Raw genomic sequence first — 21,659 nt, 5'->3', positions numbered from 1 at the left:
TTCCTACCAATCAAAATGTTTCCTAGTTTACATGAGCACTGGTGGGTCAGTGGCAGTTTCTACCTTCCTTTGAGGACATCAGGTTCCCATTCTGTCCATGCTCCTCATGTGCAGTAACTGCTTATCTCTTCATGGAAGCGTATGTTGCTCTGATGCTGAACAAGGAGACCTAGCCACTCAGTGGTTAAGATCTCCTAACGGTCTAGTTGGAAGTGTTTAGTTGATAAATGAAAAGTCAGTGATTTGAACCCACCAGTTGGAAAAAAGACAGGAGAAGAAAAAAAAATCTGCTTCCTTAAAGATTATTACCTTGGAAATCCTGCCAGGCAGTTCTATTCTGCTATAGACTCCACTGTTGTAGGATTGCACAGGAGATGGAATCCAATTGACAGCACACAATTAACACATCATGCTGAACAGGTTTTGGTGGGGCTTCCAGACTAAAATGGACTAGGAAAAAAGCACGGTGATCTTTCAAAGGTAAGTAGAAAAATCTCATGAGCTCCCATGGGATAGCACAAGACCAGCAATTTTAGCTCTGCTGTGCTAAATATATGGGACTCGGTAGGAGCTAACAAAATGCAACCAAAGAAATTCTTTGGTGTCTGAGCAATCCACAAACTTCTATTTGGATGTTCAATGGACATCACGTAGAAGAAGGGAGGGGCAGACAAGAACTTGTAGTTCCAAGTGGAACTACAAAAGAAAATCTTCACTGGGACCTGCGACTACCCCTGAAAAGATAGAGCTACAGCTAACTCCTGGGTGACCAAGAACCCCTCTCTCAATTCACTTTCGGCCTACAGGGATTGACTACAGACTGCGCTAGAAAGGCGGGGCCAGTACGGCAGAGGTCAAATGTCAAAAATCACCATTCCCTTCTTTCAAAGGTACCTTGTTTCAAAGCCAGAGAACCCGAATCCCCGAATCCACTGCCCCTCAGATATTCCACAGACTCAGCTGACAACAGAAGCCAGAACCCGCCAACCCAACCCGGATTATGATTGAGGAGGCCGCTGGGAAGACACTCGTGATTGGTAGGATGGCGTTGGGGCGAGGACTCCGCTAGAAAACCTCCTTTGGATTGGTGCAAATGATTCAGGGCGGGGTCTCCACTCCTAGTAGGCGCGAAAGCTCGAACGGCTCTACGGAGCTGAAGGCGGCGGGAGCATCTTCACTAAGGCTGCGGGAGCCGGAGCCGGGCGGAGCCCTGCGACGGCAGGAATCATGACAGGCGAGATGGTTTCCGAGGTAAGCATTTGCACTTCCTCTAACTGGGGTACAGATGCCTGGCACAGAGTCGGAAGGGAAGAGAAAGACGAGCCAAGGCCAGCTCGCTTTGGGTCGGAGGACTACAGTTCCCGACATGCACCACGCCAGTCCCAGTGGCCCCCTCGGACTCGGTCCTGGGGGTTCGGGGCTTCACTCGCACCAGGGCCTCCGCTCTTCGGCTCCGCTGACTGTGTTTCTGTCAAAGTTTGGGGCAAGCGCCTCCTATTCGTTTGTCACAATTGCCCTACCCTTTGGCGCGTTTCCTGTTGCTGGACCCCTTCCTGCTACCCAAACCAACCCATTACTAGAGTTTATTCCGGTTCACTATGACCCAGTAGGACCTAGTCGAAAGGCCCCATAGTATTTCCACTGCTAGAATATTTACAGAAGCGACGGCCACGTTTTTCTCCCAGTGAATGACTTGTGGTTTTGACCCTTTGACCTTTTTTAGACTAATCACTATGCCACCAGGGTTCCTTTTCCACATACTGTGCCCTCAAGGAGAGCAAAGCCCCGATGAAGCTGAGATGGGGGCAGGATTCTTGAGAAATAGACAAGGGCTATCTTGGGGAATAAGAGAATGGATCCGGAAGAAATCTTGGAGGTCATTCTCCAGTGACTTCCTTTTGTGACCAGTCCTGGAGGGAGGAAGTAACCTATTTGCTGAAGAAATTGGGTGTGGAAACCCAACTGGTTTCTGACTGGTGGTGGGATTCTTTTTGGAGGAGGGCGCGGAACTAAGGCCTTGGGTGCAAAATTTAAGGGGCTGCCAACAAACTCAGTAATCAAGACATGTATTTCAATGCATAGAGTTTTTGAAAATCAAAAGTAATGCTGAAACTCCATTTTATATTGACCAAAAGATTTTAAAATAAGAACAAGATCCAACTCAGGATCCGCAAGTTAGCGGGATCTTGCCTCATTCATTTCATCCTAATCATGGCTCTGATTACAGTACAGGTGACTGGCTCGCCAGATAGTTTGACAGTATTTTTCCCAAAAAAATATTGTGTGTGTTAACCTATACTTGGACCAAGAGGCAGTCGTCAGAACAGAGCAGGGAGACACTGGATGGTTCAAAATAAAGAAAGGGGTCCGTCAGGGATGTATTTTTGTCTCCATACCTTTTCAATCTGGATGCAGAACCGATCATCCGAGACGCTGGGCTGTACGAGGAGGGATGTGGCAGGGCATCAGGATTGGTGGAAGAATCGTCAGCAACCTGCAGTTATGTAGATGACACAACCCTGCTCCCTGAAACTGAGGAGGACCTGAAGCGCTTGCTGCAGTCTTCTATATGGATTGAAGCTCAATATCAAGAAAACAACGATTCTCACCACTGGGCCAATTGGCAGCATCAGTATGGATGGTGAAGAGATTGAGATAATTAACAGTTTTAGTTTGCTTGGCTCCACAGTCAACACTCTTGGTAACAGCAGCCAGGAAATCAGGAGACGAATTACATTGGGAAAGTCAGCTGTGAGGGACCTCTCAAGAGTACTGAAGTGCATCGATGTCAGGCTGGAGACTAAGGTGCGCCTGATCCAGGCTATAGTCTTTGCATTTACGTGCTATGCATTGGAGAGCTGGACAGTGAATAGGGATGATAGAAAGAGAATTGATGCCTTTGAATTGTGCTGGAGAAGAGTGTTGAATATACTAGGATATTATGCTAGGATAACAAACAGGTTTGTCCTGGAGAGGGTGAATCCAGAATGTTCCCTGGAGTCAAGGATTCTGAAGCTTCGTCTGTTCAGCTCTCTGAGGTATAGCAAGTAATTGCAAAGACCATGGCCTGGATCAGGAGCATCTTAGTCTCCAGACTGACATCATTGCTCTTAGAGCTCTGGAGCAATTCCTGACAGCAGATTTTTCCCAGTGCAATTCATCTTTTGCTTTCCTTACTGCTGGTATCAAGCAAGCTGTAATTGTTAACAACCTCAACCTCTACTCCATCTATCATGGTGCTGCCAGTTGACCCAGTGGTGAGAATTTTTGTCTTCTATATGTTGTGCTTCAATCCATATTGTAGACTACAGTCCTTGACCTTCTGCAGCAAATGCTTCAGGTATGCCTCAGTTTCAGCAAACAAGGTTATGTCATCAGCATAACATAAGTTGTTGATGAGTCTTCCTCCAATCCTGATGCCACATTCCTCCTCATAAAGCCTGCTTCCCGAATGATATGTTCTGCATATAGATTGAAAAGGTATGGAGACAGGGTGCATTCCTGACACACTCCTTTCCTGATTTTGAACCATGCAGTATTTCCTTGCTCTGTTCTGAGGACTGTTTCCTGATCCAAGGATAGGTTTCACATAAGCACAGTCAAGTGTTCTGGGATTCCCATTTTCCTCAAGGTTAGCCACAATTAGTTGTGATCCACACAGTCAAATGCCTTTGCATAGTCAGTGAAACACAGACAATCCTCTGGTATTCTGCTTTCTACCAAGATCCATCTGACATTGATGATAATGTTTTTAATACCACGATCTCCTCTAAATCCAGCTCGTATTTCTCCTAGTTCTCTGCCAATGTACTGTTCCAGTTGTTACTGGATAATCTTCAGCAGGATTTTTCTAGGCTGTGATATTAGTGATATTGTTCGATAATTTCCATACTTGTTCAATAATTTCCACACTCAGATCACCTTTTTTTGGAAATGGGAATAAATATTGATCTCTTCGAGTCACTTGGCCAAGTAGCTCTTCTCCAGATTTCTTGGCACAACCTTGTGAGCACATCCAGGGCTGCATCTGTTTATTGAAATATGTCAATTGGTATTCCATCAATTCCTGGGGCCTTATTTTTTGCCAAGTTCTTCACAGCAGCCTGAACTTCCTCTTTTGTCACAATTGCCTCTTGATCATACATTGTTTCATGAAATTCTTCTGTGTCAGCTAATTCTTTTTGGTACAGTGTCTCTGTATACTCTTTTTATCTTCTTTTAATGCTTCCTGAATCACTCAATATTCTTCCATAGTATTCTTAAGCATTGCAACTCATGGCTTGGATTTATTTTTTAGTTCTTTTAGCTTAAGAAATGCCAAGCGAGTTTGGCCAGTAATGAATTGTGCAGCCAAATCAAAGGAACACCATTCAAATCCCCCAACTGTTCCACAGGATAAATAGTCTCCTTCCATGCAATTTCTGCCTCTGAAAACCTGGAGGGTCACCTGTATGTCCATTCTGACTGTACCCCTCAACAACAACCCCTTATTAAGAAATTCTGGTTCAGGGCTCTAAGAACATGAAGAACCTATCATAATTGACATCTAGTATTACTTTTGTCATTAGCTGGTTAAGTTCCCCAACGTACTCCTCCTTACTGTTTTTAGGGGAGAGGAAGTGGTGTGCCTTAAAAATATTTTGTTTGTAAATTTTCACCTTAGACAGACGTAGATTGGTATATTATACTCATCACTTAACTTCAGCAGTTGTCACATCATGGCCAATCCTGCTTCACCCATATTCCCACTCATTTCATTCATTAGGTTATTTGGAAGCAAATCTGAGATATAGCAGTTAAATCACAAATATTTTCATATGCATCTCTAAAAGATGCTTTTAAAAAGATTGCTTTCTGAAAAGCATAATAAAAAACTACCATTATTAAGTGCCTATTACTAAGATCCTGTGAACAAAAAATCTGAACTCTGTCCTATCCTGCTATCTTTATCATCTTTGACATATTTTAATCCATTGCCACAGACACTGTATCAATCTATTTCATTAAAGGTCTTCCTCTACTTCACTGACCCTACACCTTTCCAAGTGTGATGTCCCTTCCCAAGGAATAGCTTCTCCTAACAATATGTTCAAATAATACTTCACTCAATCCCACAAGAACAAATATTGTATAAAACCATTATTGTAGAATGAGTATAAGGATCCAGGGGGTGTGGTAGAGGGTGAAGCAGAGGGATGAGGATGTGCAGGGAGAGGGGATTAATCTTGGAGTTGTATAATTTGGTGGGTGTGTGGGGAGGGAAATTGGAAGAATCTGTTCTCAAAAATAATGTACTCAAATTTTGTAAATAAACTAATATGAAAAAGAAAGTGCTTCACTGTCTTTGCATCTAGGAAACATTCTGGTTACACTTTCTCCATAGCATATATTTGTACTTTTGACAGTCTGTGGGATTTTCAGCACTCTTCTCCAACACCACAACTCAAATGCATTGATTATTTTGGCATCCTTATTCATTGTCTAGCACTCAGATGCATAGCAGGTTATTAGAAAGACTGTGGCGTGAATCAGGCACACATCTAAATTACTACTTAATATTCAGTTTCTAGAGAGCTGTGGTTGGCATAGTCTGCTCTATGAGAAAATTATAGGAGATAATTTCCTGCTATGTGATTTTTTATTATTCTTTTTGCACGATACAGTTCTTCACTAGAGGCTTGGTTTAGACCAGCTCATTATTGGAGGCATTGTAGACAACACCAGTAATCCTATTTTGCGAATACAACATTCAGAGCCCCAGGAGAACTTCCCCATATCCAGTCTTAGGGAATGGTACTTCTTGTTGCCTCTTCTCCCATGAACTGTGTGTATACGGCAAGGGCCAATCTTAGTGTTGGCAGCCAGGTGTCCCAGCTCATCCTTTTTTTTTTTTTTTAAATTTCCGCCAGCTTATACTTCTCCTTCTTTTGGTAGGCCTTTCTTTTGCCCCCGGTCTTGCCGTGCTTGTGCCAGTTGTCCTGGGAGATGCCCATTGTACCACGCTGCCTGGAAAGAGCTATTTTTTTTCTTTTTCATTAATATTTTAATGAAAGTTTACAGAAAACTTTGCTTTTCATTCATTCATTGTTGCACATTTTCCTCCCTACCCCCTCACAGTTCACTTTTCCTTTAAAAAGATTCTTTCATTGTTACAGTTTGCCCCCAACTCCCAGTCCAGTTTGCTGTACATCTCTTATTATGAACTGTTCATGAAAATAATACCTAATGATGTGTTCCTTTTAAATTGTTCTTTCCCTGTTTCACTGCAATGTTTATTATTTATCCCCTCTTTTTTTTTAAATTTTTATTTTATTATTTTTGTGTGAGTGTACCATCAAATCAGATCTGACTGGTACAGGAGGAGATTGTCCCTCCTTCCCCGGCAGAGCATCTGGTGGATTTGAACCGTGCACCTCTGGGATTGTAGTTGCAGCTCCTTACCAGTAGGCCACCAGAGCTCCCCTTATCCCCTCTTTTCTTATTTCTCCCCAACTCCCATGTCAATTCTGTTTTACAACAGTGGCACTATGCATCATTTGTTCTTTCGTGACTGAGATATTTCACTCAACATAATGTCCTCCAGCAATCGTCCATTTTGTGTAATATTTTATGAGTTCCTTGTTTTTCAGTGCTGCTATCCATTAATTTATTGATGGTCATTTGTGTTACTTGCACCGCTTTGCTGTTGTGAACAACACAGCAATAAACATAGGTGTGCATATATCTGTTTGGGTGGCAGTTCTGGTTTCTTTGGGGGATATTCCCAGTAATGGAATTGCTGGGTCAAAAGTATTTCTATTTCCAATTTTTTGATAAAAGGCCATACAGCCTTCTATAGTGGTTGCACCATTTTAGACTCCCACCAACAGAGAATAAGGATTCCAAATTTCACAACCTTGCCAACATTTGTTGTTTGCTGCCCTGTTGAACTTTGCTGTTGTTGTGAGATATCTTATAGTTGTTTTGAATTTGTTGTTCTTGTGTGCCATCAAGTCTAAACCAACCTATAGCTGACCCTCCAGCAGAGAGTAAATCTCACTGGAGGAGACTGCCTGTCTTTCTCTCTTTTGGCAGCTGGTGGATTAAAACTGCATGCCTTTGCGTTGACAGCGTAATTCCTTACCACTAAGCGGTCATAGCTTCCTTCTGTGCAATTTACAGCCTCAAAAGCCCAGTGGAAGTTTAGCTTTGAGTCAGCTTTAAATCAATGCCAGTGAATTTCAGTTATTAAGTATCTAGTTGGTATTTAAATGTCTTTGATTCATACATATTTGTTCAGAGTTTTGTTTGGTTTTTTTTTTAATCCAGGTCTAAACAAACTGCAGATTGCTATACAGTTGTGAAATAATTGGGACCTTGAGTGAAAGAGGCTTGTAGTATTCATTACTTTTTATTTTCAGGAATAGAAGACAGGACCTCATGTAGGAAGTTAAATGGATTCTTTTTTTTTTAATCTGTGTTATCATATTATTACTTTTCTCCATCTTGTCCATTTTTTTTATCTGCTATTACTTTTTGGGGGGGGGTTGTTTTGTTTTTAAATTTATTATTAATTTCAATGAAAATTTACAGAAACTTTGGATGTCCATTCATTCATTGTTGCACTTTTCTCCCCTCCCAACCCTCCGCCCTAGTACATTACCCTCTTGGAAAAGTAAAATTCTTTCATTGTTTTACAATCCTTTTCCCCCAGGTCCACTCCACTATGCAGCCTTCGCTCTGGACTCCTGTCATGATAAAAATACCTAATCACATATCCCTTTTAAACAGTGCTCTCACTCATCTGTTTCAATGCAGTATACATTCTTTATCCCATCTTTCTCAGTCTCTCCCCAACCTCGGGGTCAGTCCTGTTTTTACAACAGTGGCACCATGCTGTATTTGTCCTTTTGTGACTGAGATACTTCACTCAGCATGATGTCCTCCAGGGTAAATGGATTAATTTTGTTACTCTCTTGCTCTTTATCTTACCCCTGCTGTATAGCTTCCTTTTGCTCGTATTTTTTCCTTGCAATTGGTTAGTTAGATAAGCCTTATAATTTGTTCTATATAATTTCCTACATCCTGAATTGTATCTTTGTGATGTTACCTAGCATGTTCCTGTCTTCTGAAAATAGATCGAAAGCTAAGTTCTCTAGATTTGATCAGTTTCAGATCTGGTTGTTTGACGATGGATACTTCTTATCAGGTGGCACATGATGACTGGTTGTTTCTCTTTTTATGATGTTAGCAGCCAATGATCTTTACCTAAGTCTTTTGCTTGATTGGAGGGTGCTAAAATTGTGATAGTCTAATTCTATAATTTCTTCATTGGTTAACTGGGGTTTTTCTTAAGAGAAACTTCTCAATCAGTCATTTAAATTCACTGAGGAACAGTTCACAGAACAAAAGCATACTACATGCTTGATTGTTTTAATTTATTTATCACTGTTTAAAGTAAACAGTAGAACTATAAGCCCCAAACTTAAGCCATGGACTCGTTATGTACCATCAAGTTGGTACCAACTCATGGCTGACCCTCCTGTGGGTTTTCAGAGGCAGTAAATCACATTTTACTGCCTAGCTTTATTCCGCAGAGCAGCTGATGTGTTTGAACCACCTGCCTTTGGGTTGGCAGTGCAACTCCTTACCACTTAGTTACCAGAGCTCCCTGCCATGGATTCATAGTGACCCTTTTAAAGACAGAGTAGAACTACCAATTGCACTGTAGGGTTTCTGGGACTGTAATCTTTATGGAAGCCTACTGCAACATCTGCCACGAGAGTCAATACCAAGTTGAACCATTCACCTTTCGTTTAGCAGTTGAACACTTCACCGTTGTGCTACCAATTGATTTTAGCATTCCTCAGAGGTAACCTTAAGTATTGCAACTCAACGTTTTAATTTGTTCTTCATTTCCTTGAGCTTAAGAAATGCTGAGCAAGTTGGCCCCTTTTGATTTTCTGACTCCAGCTCCTTGCACATTTCATTGTAATATTTTATTTTGTCTTCCTGTGCTGCCTTTTGAAATCTTCTGTTCAGCTCTTTAATATCTTGATTTCTTCCCTCTGCGTTGGCTTCTCTGTGCTCCAGTGCAATATTCAGAGTCTCTTCTGACATCCATTTTGGTCTTTTCTTCCTCCTCTGTCTTTGTAATGAATGACCTTTTGCACTGTTCCTGGAAGATAATCTTGATATCCTCCCACAACTCATCTGGTCTTCACTCATTGGTGTTCAAGGCCTCAAACCTGTTCCTAAAATGGTTTTGAAAGTCAGGTGGGATAGGCTCAACGTCGTATTTTGGTTCCCGTGGATTTAATTTAATTTTCCTTAGCTTCAGCTTGAACTTGCATATGAGTAGTTGGTGGTCTGTTCCACAATCAGCACTTGGCCTAGTTTTCTCAGCTGATATTGAGCTTCTCCAGTGGCCCTTTCCACAGATGTAATCAGTCTGATTCCTATGCCTACCGTCAGGTGAAATCCATGTGTATAACCTGTGTTTATATTTCTTATAAAATATATTTGAAATTAATAGCCATTGATTGTGCAAATTATGATACTTAAGGATGCTTTGGGAAGAATATTAAAAGATCCAGGAAGTATTAAAAGAAGATGGAAAGAGTATACAAAGTCATTGTACTGAAAGGAATTGGCAGACACAGAAGAATTTCATGAAACCACATATGAGCAAGAGCCTGTGGTGTTGAAGGAAGAAGTTCAAGCAGCTTTGAAAGAATTGGCAAAAAAAATAAGGACCCAGGAATTGATGGTATACCAATTGACATATTTCAACTAACAGTTGCTGCCCTAGATGTGCTCACCGAGTTGTACCAAGAAATCTGGAGGACAACCACTTGGCCAACTGACTGGAAGAGATCTATATTTGTTCCCATTCCAAAGAAAAGTGATCCAACAGAGTGTGGAAATTATCGAACAATATCATTAATATCACACGCAAGCAAGATTCTGCTGAAGATTATCCAAAAACAACTGGAACAACAGAGAAGTTCCAGAAATCCAGGCTGGGTTTAGAAGGGGTTGTGGTACTAGGGATATTGTAGCTAATGTTAGATGGATCTTGGCAGAAAGCAGGGAATACCAGAGGAATGTCTGTCTGTGCTTCATTGATTATGCAAAGGCGTTTGACTCTGTGGATCACAACAAACTGTGGCTGACTCTGAGAAGAATGAGAATCCCAGAATACTTGATTGTGATAATGTGAAACCTATACTTGGACCAGGAGGCAGTCGTCAAAACAGAGCACGGAAACACTGCATGGTTCAAAATTGGGAAAGGTGTACGCCAGGGATGTGTCCTATCTCCATACCTTTTCAATCTATATGCAGAACAGATTATCTGGGAGGCTGGGCTGAATGAAGAGAAATATGGCATCAGGATTGGAGGAATATTCATCAACAATCTGCTTTATGCAGATGACACAACCCTGCTTGCTGAAACTGAGGAGGACTTGAAACACTTGCTACAGAAGGTCAAGGACTGCAGCCTTCAATATAGATTGAGGCTCAGTATCAAGAAAAGGGTTCTCACCACTGGGCCAATTGGCAGCATCATGATACATGGTGAAGAGATTTAGATTGTTAAGAGCTTTAGTTTGCTTGGCTCCACAATCAACACTCTTGGCATCAGCAGCCAGGAAATTAAAATACATATTGCAATGGAAAGATCTAGTGTTAGAGACCTCTCCAAAGTACTGAAGAACAGTAATGTCACTCTGGAGACTAAGGTGTGCCTGATACATGCCATGGTCTTTGCAATCACTTGCTGTGTGTCAGAGAACTAGATAATGACTAGGGATGAGAGAAGGAGAATTCATGCCTTTGAGCTGTTTTGTTGGAGAAGAGTGTTGAGTATACAATGGACTGCTAAGAAAATGAACAGGTTTGTACTAGAGAGGGTTAATCCAGGCAGCTCCTTGGAGACAATGATTCTCAAGCTTCATTTGACATACTTTGGACTTGTTGCAAGGAGGGACCAGTCCTTGGAGAGACACGTCATGCTTGGGAGGGTGGAGGGACGGCACAAGAGAGGAAGACCCTCTATGAGAGGGACTGATTCAGTGAATGGGATAATGAGGGTAGGTGTATCAGAGACAGTGAGATTGGCACAGGATAAAGCAGTGTTTAGGGCCATTGTACATAGGGTTGCTATGAGTCACAGGTGACTGACTGCACATAACAACAACAACAAAGGTAATTAAAGCATTCTTATTTGTTTTTTGTGTGGTTATTCTTCATCCCTTCATCAGACCCTTGTATTGGATCCTTCCAGATGTTTCTATAGTGTTATGGGTTATTTTGTACCATGTGCTTGGGATGTTATGTCAGCTGGGTTATGCAAAGTATATTTACATTTTCTAGGTTCTCCTAGAAATCCATGATCCAAAACTCACTCCACAGGAAGAAGCAAATAGTCTTTCAGACAGTGGACAAGGAAGCTGTGAAACAGTTGAGACCTTGGATGAAAGAGGTTTGTAAAACTCAATATTTTTATTTCTGAAATAGAATTGTAATAATTTCATTATTTTTTTACATGAAATTAATAATGTCCTAATCTTACTCATTTCTAAAGCAAAATAATAATACACCTACCTCTTTAAAATAGCCATTTTTATTCTCTTATTAAAATGTATAAAATGTCTAGAATTCCTATAAATGTCCACAATTCTTATTTGAATGTATTCCTCATGACTAACTAATATAAGGATTTTTAACACCTGTTGGAAGAATTAATACAACTGTATAAGTCCAATTTATACTTTTTTTTCAGTGAGACATTTTTGTCAGAAAGAATGTTTTCAAAATGTGTTTTTAGATTCATTTCCCACGATCAATTCTTAACTGCTGTTACAAAATTTCACAGATAATAGTCACATGTGTACTTTATTATATTTTTCAAGAGTTGGGTAACAAAGTGGTAGGCGAAATGATTATATAATGTTTTTGAAAATTGTGTTTCCTTCAGACTCAGATGAAGAGATTTTTGTGAGTAAGAAAGTGAAAAACAAGAAAGTGCTACAAGACAGTGATTCAGAAACAGAGAACGTAAATGCCTTCCCAGAGAAAACTGCCTATGACAATGCAGAGGAAGAAAATAAAGAGAATTTATATGCTGGCAAGAATGGAAAAGTTAAAAGGATTTCTAAAACTCTGGCTGACAGTGATGAGAGTGACACTGAAGAGTCTTTCCATCAGAAAAATACCGAGCCTTGCTCAGAGCTGGATCTCCAATCTGAAAAATCTGTGGACTTGACAGTTGACAAAAAGATTTCCAAAAAATCCATACGTAACAAAGAAGGAACTGGGGGAAAAGCAAAAGTAAAATCAAAGAGAAGACTTGAGAAAGAGGAAAGAAAGATGGAAAAAATTAGGCAGTTGAAAAAGAAGGAAACAAAATATCAGGTATATTTTCTTTCTGTTGTGCGAATTGGCCAAATTTTCTCCCGAAGCTGTGGTCCTATAGCCCCACACCCAGGGATTCATTCCCACATGGTGTTTAGTTATAGCTAAAATGTTTTTAGAACTTCAAATGAAGTCTTTTAAAGTATAGTTTACTGTTTCTAAGGCAGATTAACATTTTTTAAAATGGCTTTTTGTTCTTGGGATTGTTCCAGCACTCAGAATATAGCCTTGAGTTGATTCCTTTGCATTGGAAGTAATGGAGTATTTAAATTGGAAGTAATGGAGTGATTTAAAACTTGTTGGTCTCGTTCTCCATACTACATATGCAGAGGAGACTTCCAGATTAAGTGGCTTTCAGATTTTCTTTGTAAATACATGGAGTGATTTTTCGCTCTTCTGAATCAATGAAAATTAATTTTCAAAAGAAAATTTTTCATGCATCCATCAGAGGATTCTATCTGCTGTTCCTTCTCTGATAGGTTTCTGCCTTAAGTTCCAGCTTCCCCAGGGTTTATTGTATTTAACTTTCTTGGCTGCCAACTGATACAATAAAGATTTGAGTACATCCAGGGAGAGATACCACTGGAGAAAGGCTTACTCCTCTATATCCAAAAAACATCAACCATTGAAATGCCTGTGGAGGGTTTTTACTCTGATATTCACATGATCACCATGATTCAGGGCCAATTCAGTGGCAACTATTTTTCCATTAAATTTTTAACTGGCTTGTCAAAGAAGTAGTTTTTGGTTATTAATTTAATTTTGAACAGTGCGTAAAATTGTGTCTTGTACTTCAAAAGGAGAGGTCTGGATTTGGAATTAGTACAAATATAGAATACCATATACTTGTCCATTGATGTGATAGAGGCTTTTTTGGCCTGATCCAAATTGCTTAATATTTTGAAATAATATTGGTGTAGTCATTTGTGGCATCGCACTGCTAATCTACAGGCGACACCTGGCTAGTGGCTTGACTCCACCAGCACTCCTTGGTAGAATAGGCAGTCTCCTCCTGTGCAATTTACAGCCTCTGAAAGCCTGCTGGAAGATCAGTTCCAACTTGATGACAGTGTGCTTGTGTTTTTGAGATTCTAAAATGATTGAATTCTGTTTTTCCTTTTTATGTTATTAAGGAAGACGATGTGGAACAGCCATTGAATGACAGTGGTTGTCTTCTTGTGGATAAAGATTTGTTTGAAACTGGATTGGAGGAAGAAAATAACTCTCCATTAGAAGATGAAGAGTCTTTGGAATCAATAAGAGCCGCTGTGAAAAACAAAGTTAAAAAGCACAAGGCAAGTCAAGGGTGATTGCAGTTAGAGCTAACCAACCACTTCTACCCTTTACATTTTTCTAAAATGTATACAAATTCCTGTTTTTAAACTTAAGAAAAACACATGTCAACTGATTTAAGTTTTTCAGCTCTTAATTTTGGCAACTTACAGTACAAACGATATATATAACTTTTTTTGAAACTAGTGTTTTGTTAATGTTCAATTAAAAACTGACCCTTCATGTTGTGATGTGAAGCAGATAAATAATAAGACAGAAATGTGAACTTTCCAATGTATGGCCTCTGAGAAATGAACCCTATCGATCTGCAAGAAGGATATCAAAGAAAAGCCTTCAATCAAAACATTTTTTTTCCAGAGAGCCTAGAAGCATAATTACTCTTGAGCTCCTTGGGTATCATTGGCTCTTGCTAGGGAAATATGTTACAGTTACAAGAAATGAAACTTTAGTTGCCTTTGATACATAGAATTGGTTTTCTGGGCATTATAGTAATTAAAATGTTCTATTAGATATTTACTGGTTTACTGTGTGTGTGTGTATGTATGTGTGTGTATTACATGTTTTTGGTTTTTTACTGGTTTACTTTTAATGTAGCATGAAGTGATGATAGAGTACAAAAGTCGTCTTAGAGTAAGACACATTTTATTTCACTTTGGTTTTATCCATACTAGTTCATTTTCTCTTTTAGAAAAAGGACCCGTCTTCAGAGAGTGGGTTTTGTTCATTTGAAGAAGAACATGGGTTATCAGAAGGCTCTGTGAGGAAGGTGAGATAAAGCTCTATCAGTGGCCTTTGAGCTCTTTTCTCAGGAGATTGTGGGCTTCTTAGAAATAAATATTTTACCTTTTCTATCATAATTTCTCAAGCCCCAACATATTGCTTTGTATGCATAGTAAGGATACAAATATAGATTGCATTGTATTCATTCTGAGACTTGCAAATAAGTGAGTTACTTGAGTTTATATTGTGTGTGTTTATTAGTGCTTATTGTTTCCTTTCCATCCATCTTTTTGGTGAGAGCAAACTCATGAGGGATGAACATCTGTGGTTTTGGATGATACTGTTAAATGTAGTCTCCGATTATGTTTTCTTTAAGGAAAGGAAAGCAGCCAAGTTGAGTAAAGAAGCATTAAAAAAACTGCATAGTGAGACGCAGCGCCTTATTCGAGGTAAGGCAAACTAGCCCAGTAAACTTTAAGGCAAACCATAATATTTCTTTGTAAGATCAAATTGAATGTTGGGTTGTGGGTTGTTGTTTTTTAAAACCATTATTATGGATTAGCTACATCAGGATCCCTTTGGGAGCTTTTTAAAGATATAAATTCTTAGTTCCTATAAAGAGCTGATTCATTAAACTTGGAATGGAATTCAAGAATCTCTACATTCCCGATGCCTCTTGCATCATTTTGATTTCACCACAGAACACTTAATTGAGCTGTTAACCAGAAGATCAGCATCTCAAACTACTAGCTGCCCCACAGTGGCGAGATAGTCCCTGCTAAGATTTACAGGCTTGGGAGATGATTTTGGAATCAACTTAGTGAGAGTGGGTTTGGGTTTTGGGGGTTTTTTTCTTCTCTCTGTTTTTTTTTTTCTTTCATTCGTTGTTATACTTTTTTTTTAAAATTGATGTTCTTGTAGTTCAGTCTTCAGGAAGCTTTTATACCTATTTCCTGCTTTTGTTAATGGATGATCTTTTTCTATTTCTGCCTTGACTAATTGTTGGTTAGCTAAATATGAAGTGACATTTCAGAATGTTTTCGTACTTACTTGTTTTGTTTCTTATTACAGAGTCTGCACTTAATCTTCCATATCATGTGCCTGAGAATAAAACCATTCATGATTTCTACAAACGTAAACCCCGGCCCGTGGGCCAGGGAAATGCCATGGCTCTGCTGAAGTAAGAATCTGTTTTCCTTATGTGTGATGATAATGTTATGTATTGGACATCTGGCATAAACAATTCAGGTTCCTCATTTCCTTAGAATTAATTTAGCTGATTCATTATGTGCTGTGTATAGAGAATGTTTCACATTTAGGATAATTTTAAACTCCAGCTTATTTTCCCTTCACTAGGTCATCCAAGTATCAGCCAAGCCATAACAAAGAAATTATAAATACCACAAATAAAACTGAAATGAGCAGTGATTCCCACAGCAAAAGTTCCAAGCAGGCAACAAGTATAGACTCTGAAATAGAAATTAATCCACTTCTGACAGCTTTAAAAGAACCTCAAATCACCACTGGGTCAGATAAACCTTGTAAGGATTTGGTGGGAAATGAAGAACTAGAAATTCAGGAGAAACAGAAACAAATGGATTCTTTTGAAGGTAGTTCATTGGATCAGAAGGAATCCAGCTTCCTAGAAACGAAAGACAGTGAGGAGTCTGAGGCTGGAGAGCTTGTGGTATCTGAACTTCTTCCCCTGGAGGGAGGAGAAGAACTGAAAAAAACAGAATCAGCAGATTACACAGTGGAAGAATCAAGGCCGCAAATAAAATCAGGCACAGTGCCACCAGAAAAAGTGAGACGGTTCACTCTGGATAGACTGAAGCAACTGGGAGTAGATGTTTCCATCAAACCTCGCCTAGGTGCTAATGACGAGTCCTTTGTGATTCTTGATGTACCTGAAACCAACAAAGGTAATCCTTTGAACTTTCTCACTGTCCAGGCAGCTTTTAATTATTTGCCACTGTGGAGGACAGGGGACATGGGAGAAACGGATACCTATGATCTGATTCTATAGCTATAACAAGTACAGGTAGTGTCTCTTTTTAGTTAAGTTGGCAATAGTCTCAGAGTGATCTTAAGGCTTGCTTAAACTGGAAGCCTATAGGTAGATAATAATGCAAAAGAGGCATATTGTTGCTTACTCTGTTCTGCGTGGGTGTGTATCATATCACTAAGATATTCTTAAGTGCATCCAGGTTATCACAGCTAAAGAGAACCATTTTGGCTCACTGAACTGTCTACAAAACTCTTTTTTTCTTTTTACCGCTTATTCAACATTAAACTGCCTACTATATGCAAAATGCTGTTAAATAATAAGAAAGGAAAAATATTCTTTGCTAAAAAGAGTATGTGGAATAAAATTCTATAGATGTGCTGCTGTTTTATGCCGGCAAGTTGGAACCAACTCATAACTGAGCCTCTAGTGGGTTTTCAGAAGTTTTAAATGGCACAGGAGGTGATTGCCCATCTTTCTACCCCAGAGAAGCTGGTAGATTGAAATACCCTAGGGTTGGAGGTGCAACTTACCACTAGGCCGCCAGAGCTCCTAATAGATGTGCAGAGAAGAGATGCATTACTTAAAACCAAATCATTATCCAGCAAGTAGATTTTGACCTACAACAGTCCATATGTGTTAGAATCTGCTCCATAGGGTTTTCAGTGGTTGATCTTTCAGTAGATGTTCAGGCTTTTCTTCGTGATGTCTCTGGGTGAACTCAACTACCAGCCCTTTGGTAAATAACCAAATACTTAACATTTATACCAGATGGGTGGTAGAAGGAATGCTTGACGAACAGGTGTATGCGATAACTTGTTCACTGTCTTCCCCTTTACACTGTGCATAGGGATCCTGCTCTTAATTCCTACTTTATCCCTAGGGATTCCACCATATATGGCACATTGTAAACATATTTAGTGAATAAATGAATAAGCTTTCAAGACTAAATGTAACACACATTGGTGAGCTTCCTATTTCTCCTTGATAGAGTCAAGTACTCTATCAAGACTGTATGGCGTGATGGTTATGTTTAGTTTCTAGCCAGAGAAGGCTTTAAGTCTGGAGTTTATTACCTATTGCTTGATTTTGAGGTTATTTGACTTCTCTAAGCAGTCTTCTTAAAAAGATGAAATAATAACACAAATACATAATACATAATACATAAAAATGTATATCATAAAGAAGCATCCAAAAATGGCTGTTATTCCTGCTGTTGTTGTTGTTGTTGCTGTTGTTTACTGGAGAGTCAGAATCGACCCATAGAGGACTTTCTGGCGGGTTTTGAGAGGCAGTTAATTGCACAGGAAGAGATTGCCTTTCTCCTGCAGAGCATCTGGTGGCCTCCAACCATGTACCTTTGGGATTGCAGCACAGCTCCCTGCCACTAGACCACCATTACCTCCCTGCCATTAGTGAAATTATTTACATCAAGAGTACTTCATTTAACAGTTTATTATTTTTGGAATGTGATATGCCAACTCTGTTATCTGGCTCATTGAATCTTTTATTGAATGAATGGACTTTTTAGAGGTGAAAAAATGTCCTTTCTTGGAAGAGACAGAAAGAGTTGTGAATGGTATATGCTAGGAGTTTGTGAGAGTCTGTTTGACCTGAGCAGGAAGTGAGAGGATTATGTGACAGACAGAATTCACATAGCTCCTTTCGCAAAGAAACGTGAGAATGAGCTGTTGCCTGAATCACATAGGGGAATTTTGTTATATGTAAACAGACTAAGAGATAGGGAAGAGAAGAAACTTTTTTTTAAGTACCTCATATAGGAGACATTGGTAAATTCTTTATTAATTCTCTTAAGAAGTGTGGTGGTGGGAGCTCTGGTGCACTAGTGGCAAGAAGCTGCACTGTAATCCCAGAGGTATGCAGTTCGAATCCACCAGATGCTCTGTTGGAGAAGGAGGGACAATTTCCTCTTGTACCAGTCAGATCCGATTTGATGGTACACATACAAAAATTAATAAAATTTTTAAAAAAAGAAGTGTGGTGGCATGGTAGTTATACACTCAAGTCTTACTTGAAAGGTCAGAGTTTGGACCCATTGGCCACTTTGTAGGAGAAGGATGTAGCACTTCGCCTCCATAAAGATGTCAGTTTTGGAAACTATGGCATTGTTCCATGCTGTCCTATAGGGTCACTATAAATAGTAATCAATGCTAGGGCAGCTGATTAATTCTCAGAGTCCCAGGTGGTATTTTTGCAAATAAAGAAAATATTGCTTCAAAGGGTTAGATCATTTCTCCACCATTACCCTTGGCTTTTTCAGGGACTGTAACACAGTGCCTGGTGCATAGGAGGCACTTTCTGGAATTTAGATTTTTTTACCTCACTGTATTCAAACTTTGTAAGTAAATCAGTATTAAAAAAAGAAAGAAAGAATACTTAACGTGAAAGTTGGATTTCCAGACCAGCCTACTAAATGACATATGTGAAGCTAGGTATCAGTTCATTTATTCATACAATACCCTTTTTAAACATTATTAAGTGTCATGTATACAAGTAAGATGTAGTTCCTGCTCTCAGTCAAAGTCTAGTAGTAGTAAAAATATGTAAAGAGATCATTATAATACAGGTTGGTAAGTGCTGTGGTCAAGGTATGTGCTTGAAGTGGGTGATTTGTTAATTCAGAATTGTTGATTGCCATCGAGTCGAGTACAACTCATACTCTATGAACAAAAGACCTAATGCCTTTCCATAACTATCATCATTTCTCCAAGTTTATAGAGTTTCCATAGGCATGTGGTTTAGGGAGTGGATGCCACTCTTGCTTCCAAACCTATTTTACAACTGGAGCTCTCCCAAACACTGTCTGCATTGGGAGACCATTATATTTGTTACCCCAGTGGCACAAGGTTCGTCATCACAGCAAACCCAGATTACCTCAGTATAGCAGATTGACAAAGAGTGATGTACAAAGTAGGAGAATGATCCTCCAAATATAACATTAGTCTCACTTAGCAGTAGTTAAGTGTTGTCAAGTCAAATATGACTCATAGCGACCCTATGAACAAAAGATCTGAACTCTGTTCTCTCATTGACATCCTTTCTATATGATTATAGAGTTGATAGTTTCCAGAGGCATCTGGTTTAGGGAGTGGATGCCACTCCTGCTTCCAAACCTGAATCAATCTGGAAGCTTCTCCAAACACTTTTCATCATGGGTAACCATATGGTATTTGACATGACTATGGCAAAGTGTTCAGCATCACAGCAACTCCAGTATCAAACCCAAACTAATTGTTGTTGATTGCCTTTGATTCGAGCATGACTCATAGCGACCCTGTGAACAAAAGGCCTGAAGATCCTCTACAATTATTGACCTTTATCAAAGTTCATAGTTTCCAGAGGCATGATGTTTAGGAAGTGGATGCCACTCCTGCTTCCAGACCTGTTATAGTATGTTATTGTTGTTATGTGCCATTGAGATGTATAGCAACCCTATGTACAGAATCTCTAAATCCTTCCCTGTCCTGAGCCAGTCTCACTAATTCCAACACACCAACCCCCATTGCCCCAGTTACTGTATCAATTCATCTCATCCAGGGTCTTCCTCTCCTGAGCTGTCTGTCCACCCTTCGGAGCATGATGTCCTTCTCCAAGGACTGATCTCTCTTGGCCACGTGCCAAAGTAAGTGAGATGGAGCTTCAAAATCCTAGCCTAGCCTCCAAGGAGAGACCTGGTATCACCCTCTCCAAGACATACCTATTTGTTTTCTTAGCAGTCCGTGGTATGTTCAAGACTCTTCTCCAGCACCACAACTCAAAGGCACAAAAAATATTCTATTCTTTTTCTGTCATCCTCAGTCATTGTCCAACTCTCTGAAGCATAACAAGTAATTGAGAATACCATGGTTTGTATTAGGCGCACCTTTATATCTAGACTGATATTGTTGCTCTTCAGCACTCTGTAGAGGTCCATCTCAGTTGATTTTCCCAATGCAATTCATCTTTTGATTTCCTGACTGCTGGTGTTACCCAATAGGAGTATTTAATTTGAACTGAGGAATTGAGGAAGCTTCTGAAAAGAGCTAAATACCTATACTGAATCTTGAAAGCTAATGGTAGAGCCGAGGGCAGAGAAATGAGGGAACCTTTCTTGGAGGAGACAGGAAAAAGCTGGCTGGTTGAAGTGAATATTTGATGGAGAGCAGAGGTCACATCATGCAAGGCTCTTAGGCCATACTGGGAGCTTAGACTCTAGCCTTCTGTTAGTGGAGGACCAGTGAATGATTTATTGCAAGGAAATGACCAGTCAGATTTCATTTCAGTCTGGTGACTAATATGGCAAATGCATTAGAAAGGTTGTTGTTGGGAGCTCTGGTGACCTAGTGGCAAGAAGCTTGTTTGCAATCCTAGAGGTACGTGGTTCAAATCCACCAGATGCTCTGCTGGAGAAGGAGGGACAATCTCCTCCTGTACCTGTCAGATCCAATTTGACGGTACACACACAAAAATAATTAAAAAAAAAAAATTGAAAAAAAGAAAAGGTTGTTGTTGTTAGGTACCGTCGAGTTGAATATGATTCATAGTGATCCTATGAGCAAATGATCTGAACCCTCTTCTATCCTGTGCCATCCTCACACTTCCTGACATACAAGAGCCAATTGTGGCAGTCACCTTGTCAGTCCACCTGGTTGAGGGTCTTCCTCTCCTTTGCCAACCCTCTGCCGTTCCCAGAATCATGCACCTTTCTAAGGAATAACCTGTCCTAGCAACATGCCCAAAGTATGTGAAGCGAAGCCCCATGATTCTTGCTTCCAAAGAAGGTGGCTGAACCCTCTCCAAGACATATTTGTTTGTTCTTCTGGCCATCTTAAGAGGCAAAAATAAACTCTTAGCTACTGAATTGGAACTGACTGATAGCTGACCTACTATTGGGTTTCCAGGGCTGCCTGTCTTTCAGGGGAGAAGATAGCTCATCTTTCTCCTTTAGAGCCTCTTGTAGATTCAAACTGCCAGAGACATGCAACCTTTGGGTTAGCAGCATGACTATGGACTAAGCCACCAGAGCTCCCTACTAAGAAAAAGAAAAAAAACAAAACAAAACTATTCCAGTGGCTTATAGCATTAAGAACTTTGAGAATTCTAGCATTCTGCAGCTAAGAACCAAAATACCTTCTACCTTGCTGTTATTTTTGGTCCTGAGTAATCTCCCTACCCATCAATATTTTATTATTATTCTGTTGGAACCATTGGTGGCCTTTTTCTTTTCCTTTGCACTTCTACCA

The 21,659-nt window shown here is 39.8% G+C and overlaps 1 protein-coding gene across 1 annotated transcript in view; it reads left to right on the top strand.

The window, feature by feature from the left end:
• Window positions 1-1,366: 1,366 nt before the first annotated feature.
• CLSPN (claspin) overlaps window positions 1,367-21,659 on the top strand; it is a 37,838-nt gene continuing 17,545 nt past the window's right edge. Inside the window, exons 1-8 of the mRNA XM_006886582.1 lie at window positions 1,367-1,606; window positions 11,358-11,466; window positions 11,962-12,398; window positions 13,532-13,693; window positions 14,380-14,457; window positions 14,788-14,860; window positions 15,483-15,591; window positions 15,768-16,333. Coding sequence (XP_006886644.1) covers window positions 1,367-1,606; window positions 11,358-11,466; window positions 11,962-12,398; window positions 13,532-13,693; window positions 14,380-14,457; window positions 14,788-14,860; window positions 15,483-15,591; window positions 15,768-16,333 — 1,774 coding nt within the window. The remainder of the gene's footprint in view (window positions 1,607-11,357; window positions 11,467-11,961; window positions 12,399-13,531; window positions 13,694-14,379; window positions 14,458-14,787; window positions 14,861-15,482; window positions 15,592-15,767; window positions 16,334-21,659) is intronic.

Source organism: Elephantulus edwardii, unplaced genomic scaffold (genome assembly GCF_000299155.1).
Source record: "Elephantulus edwardii isolate Elephantulus edwardi_28Jun2011 unplaced genomic scaffold, EleEdw1.0 scaffold00049, whole genome shotgun sequence".
NCBI classification, from domain to species: Eukaryota; Metazoa; Chordata; class Mammalia; order Macroscelidea; family Macroscelididae; genus Elephantulus; species Elephantulus edwardii.
This window is presented reverse-complemented; position numbering and strand designations above follow the sequence as displayed.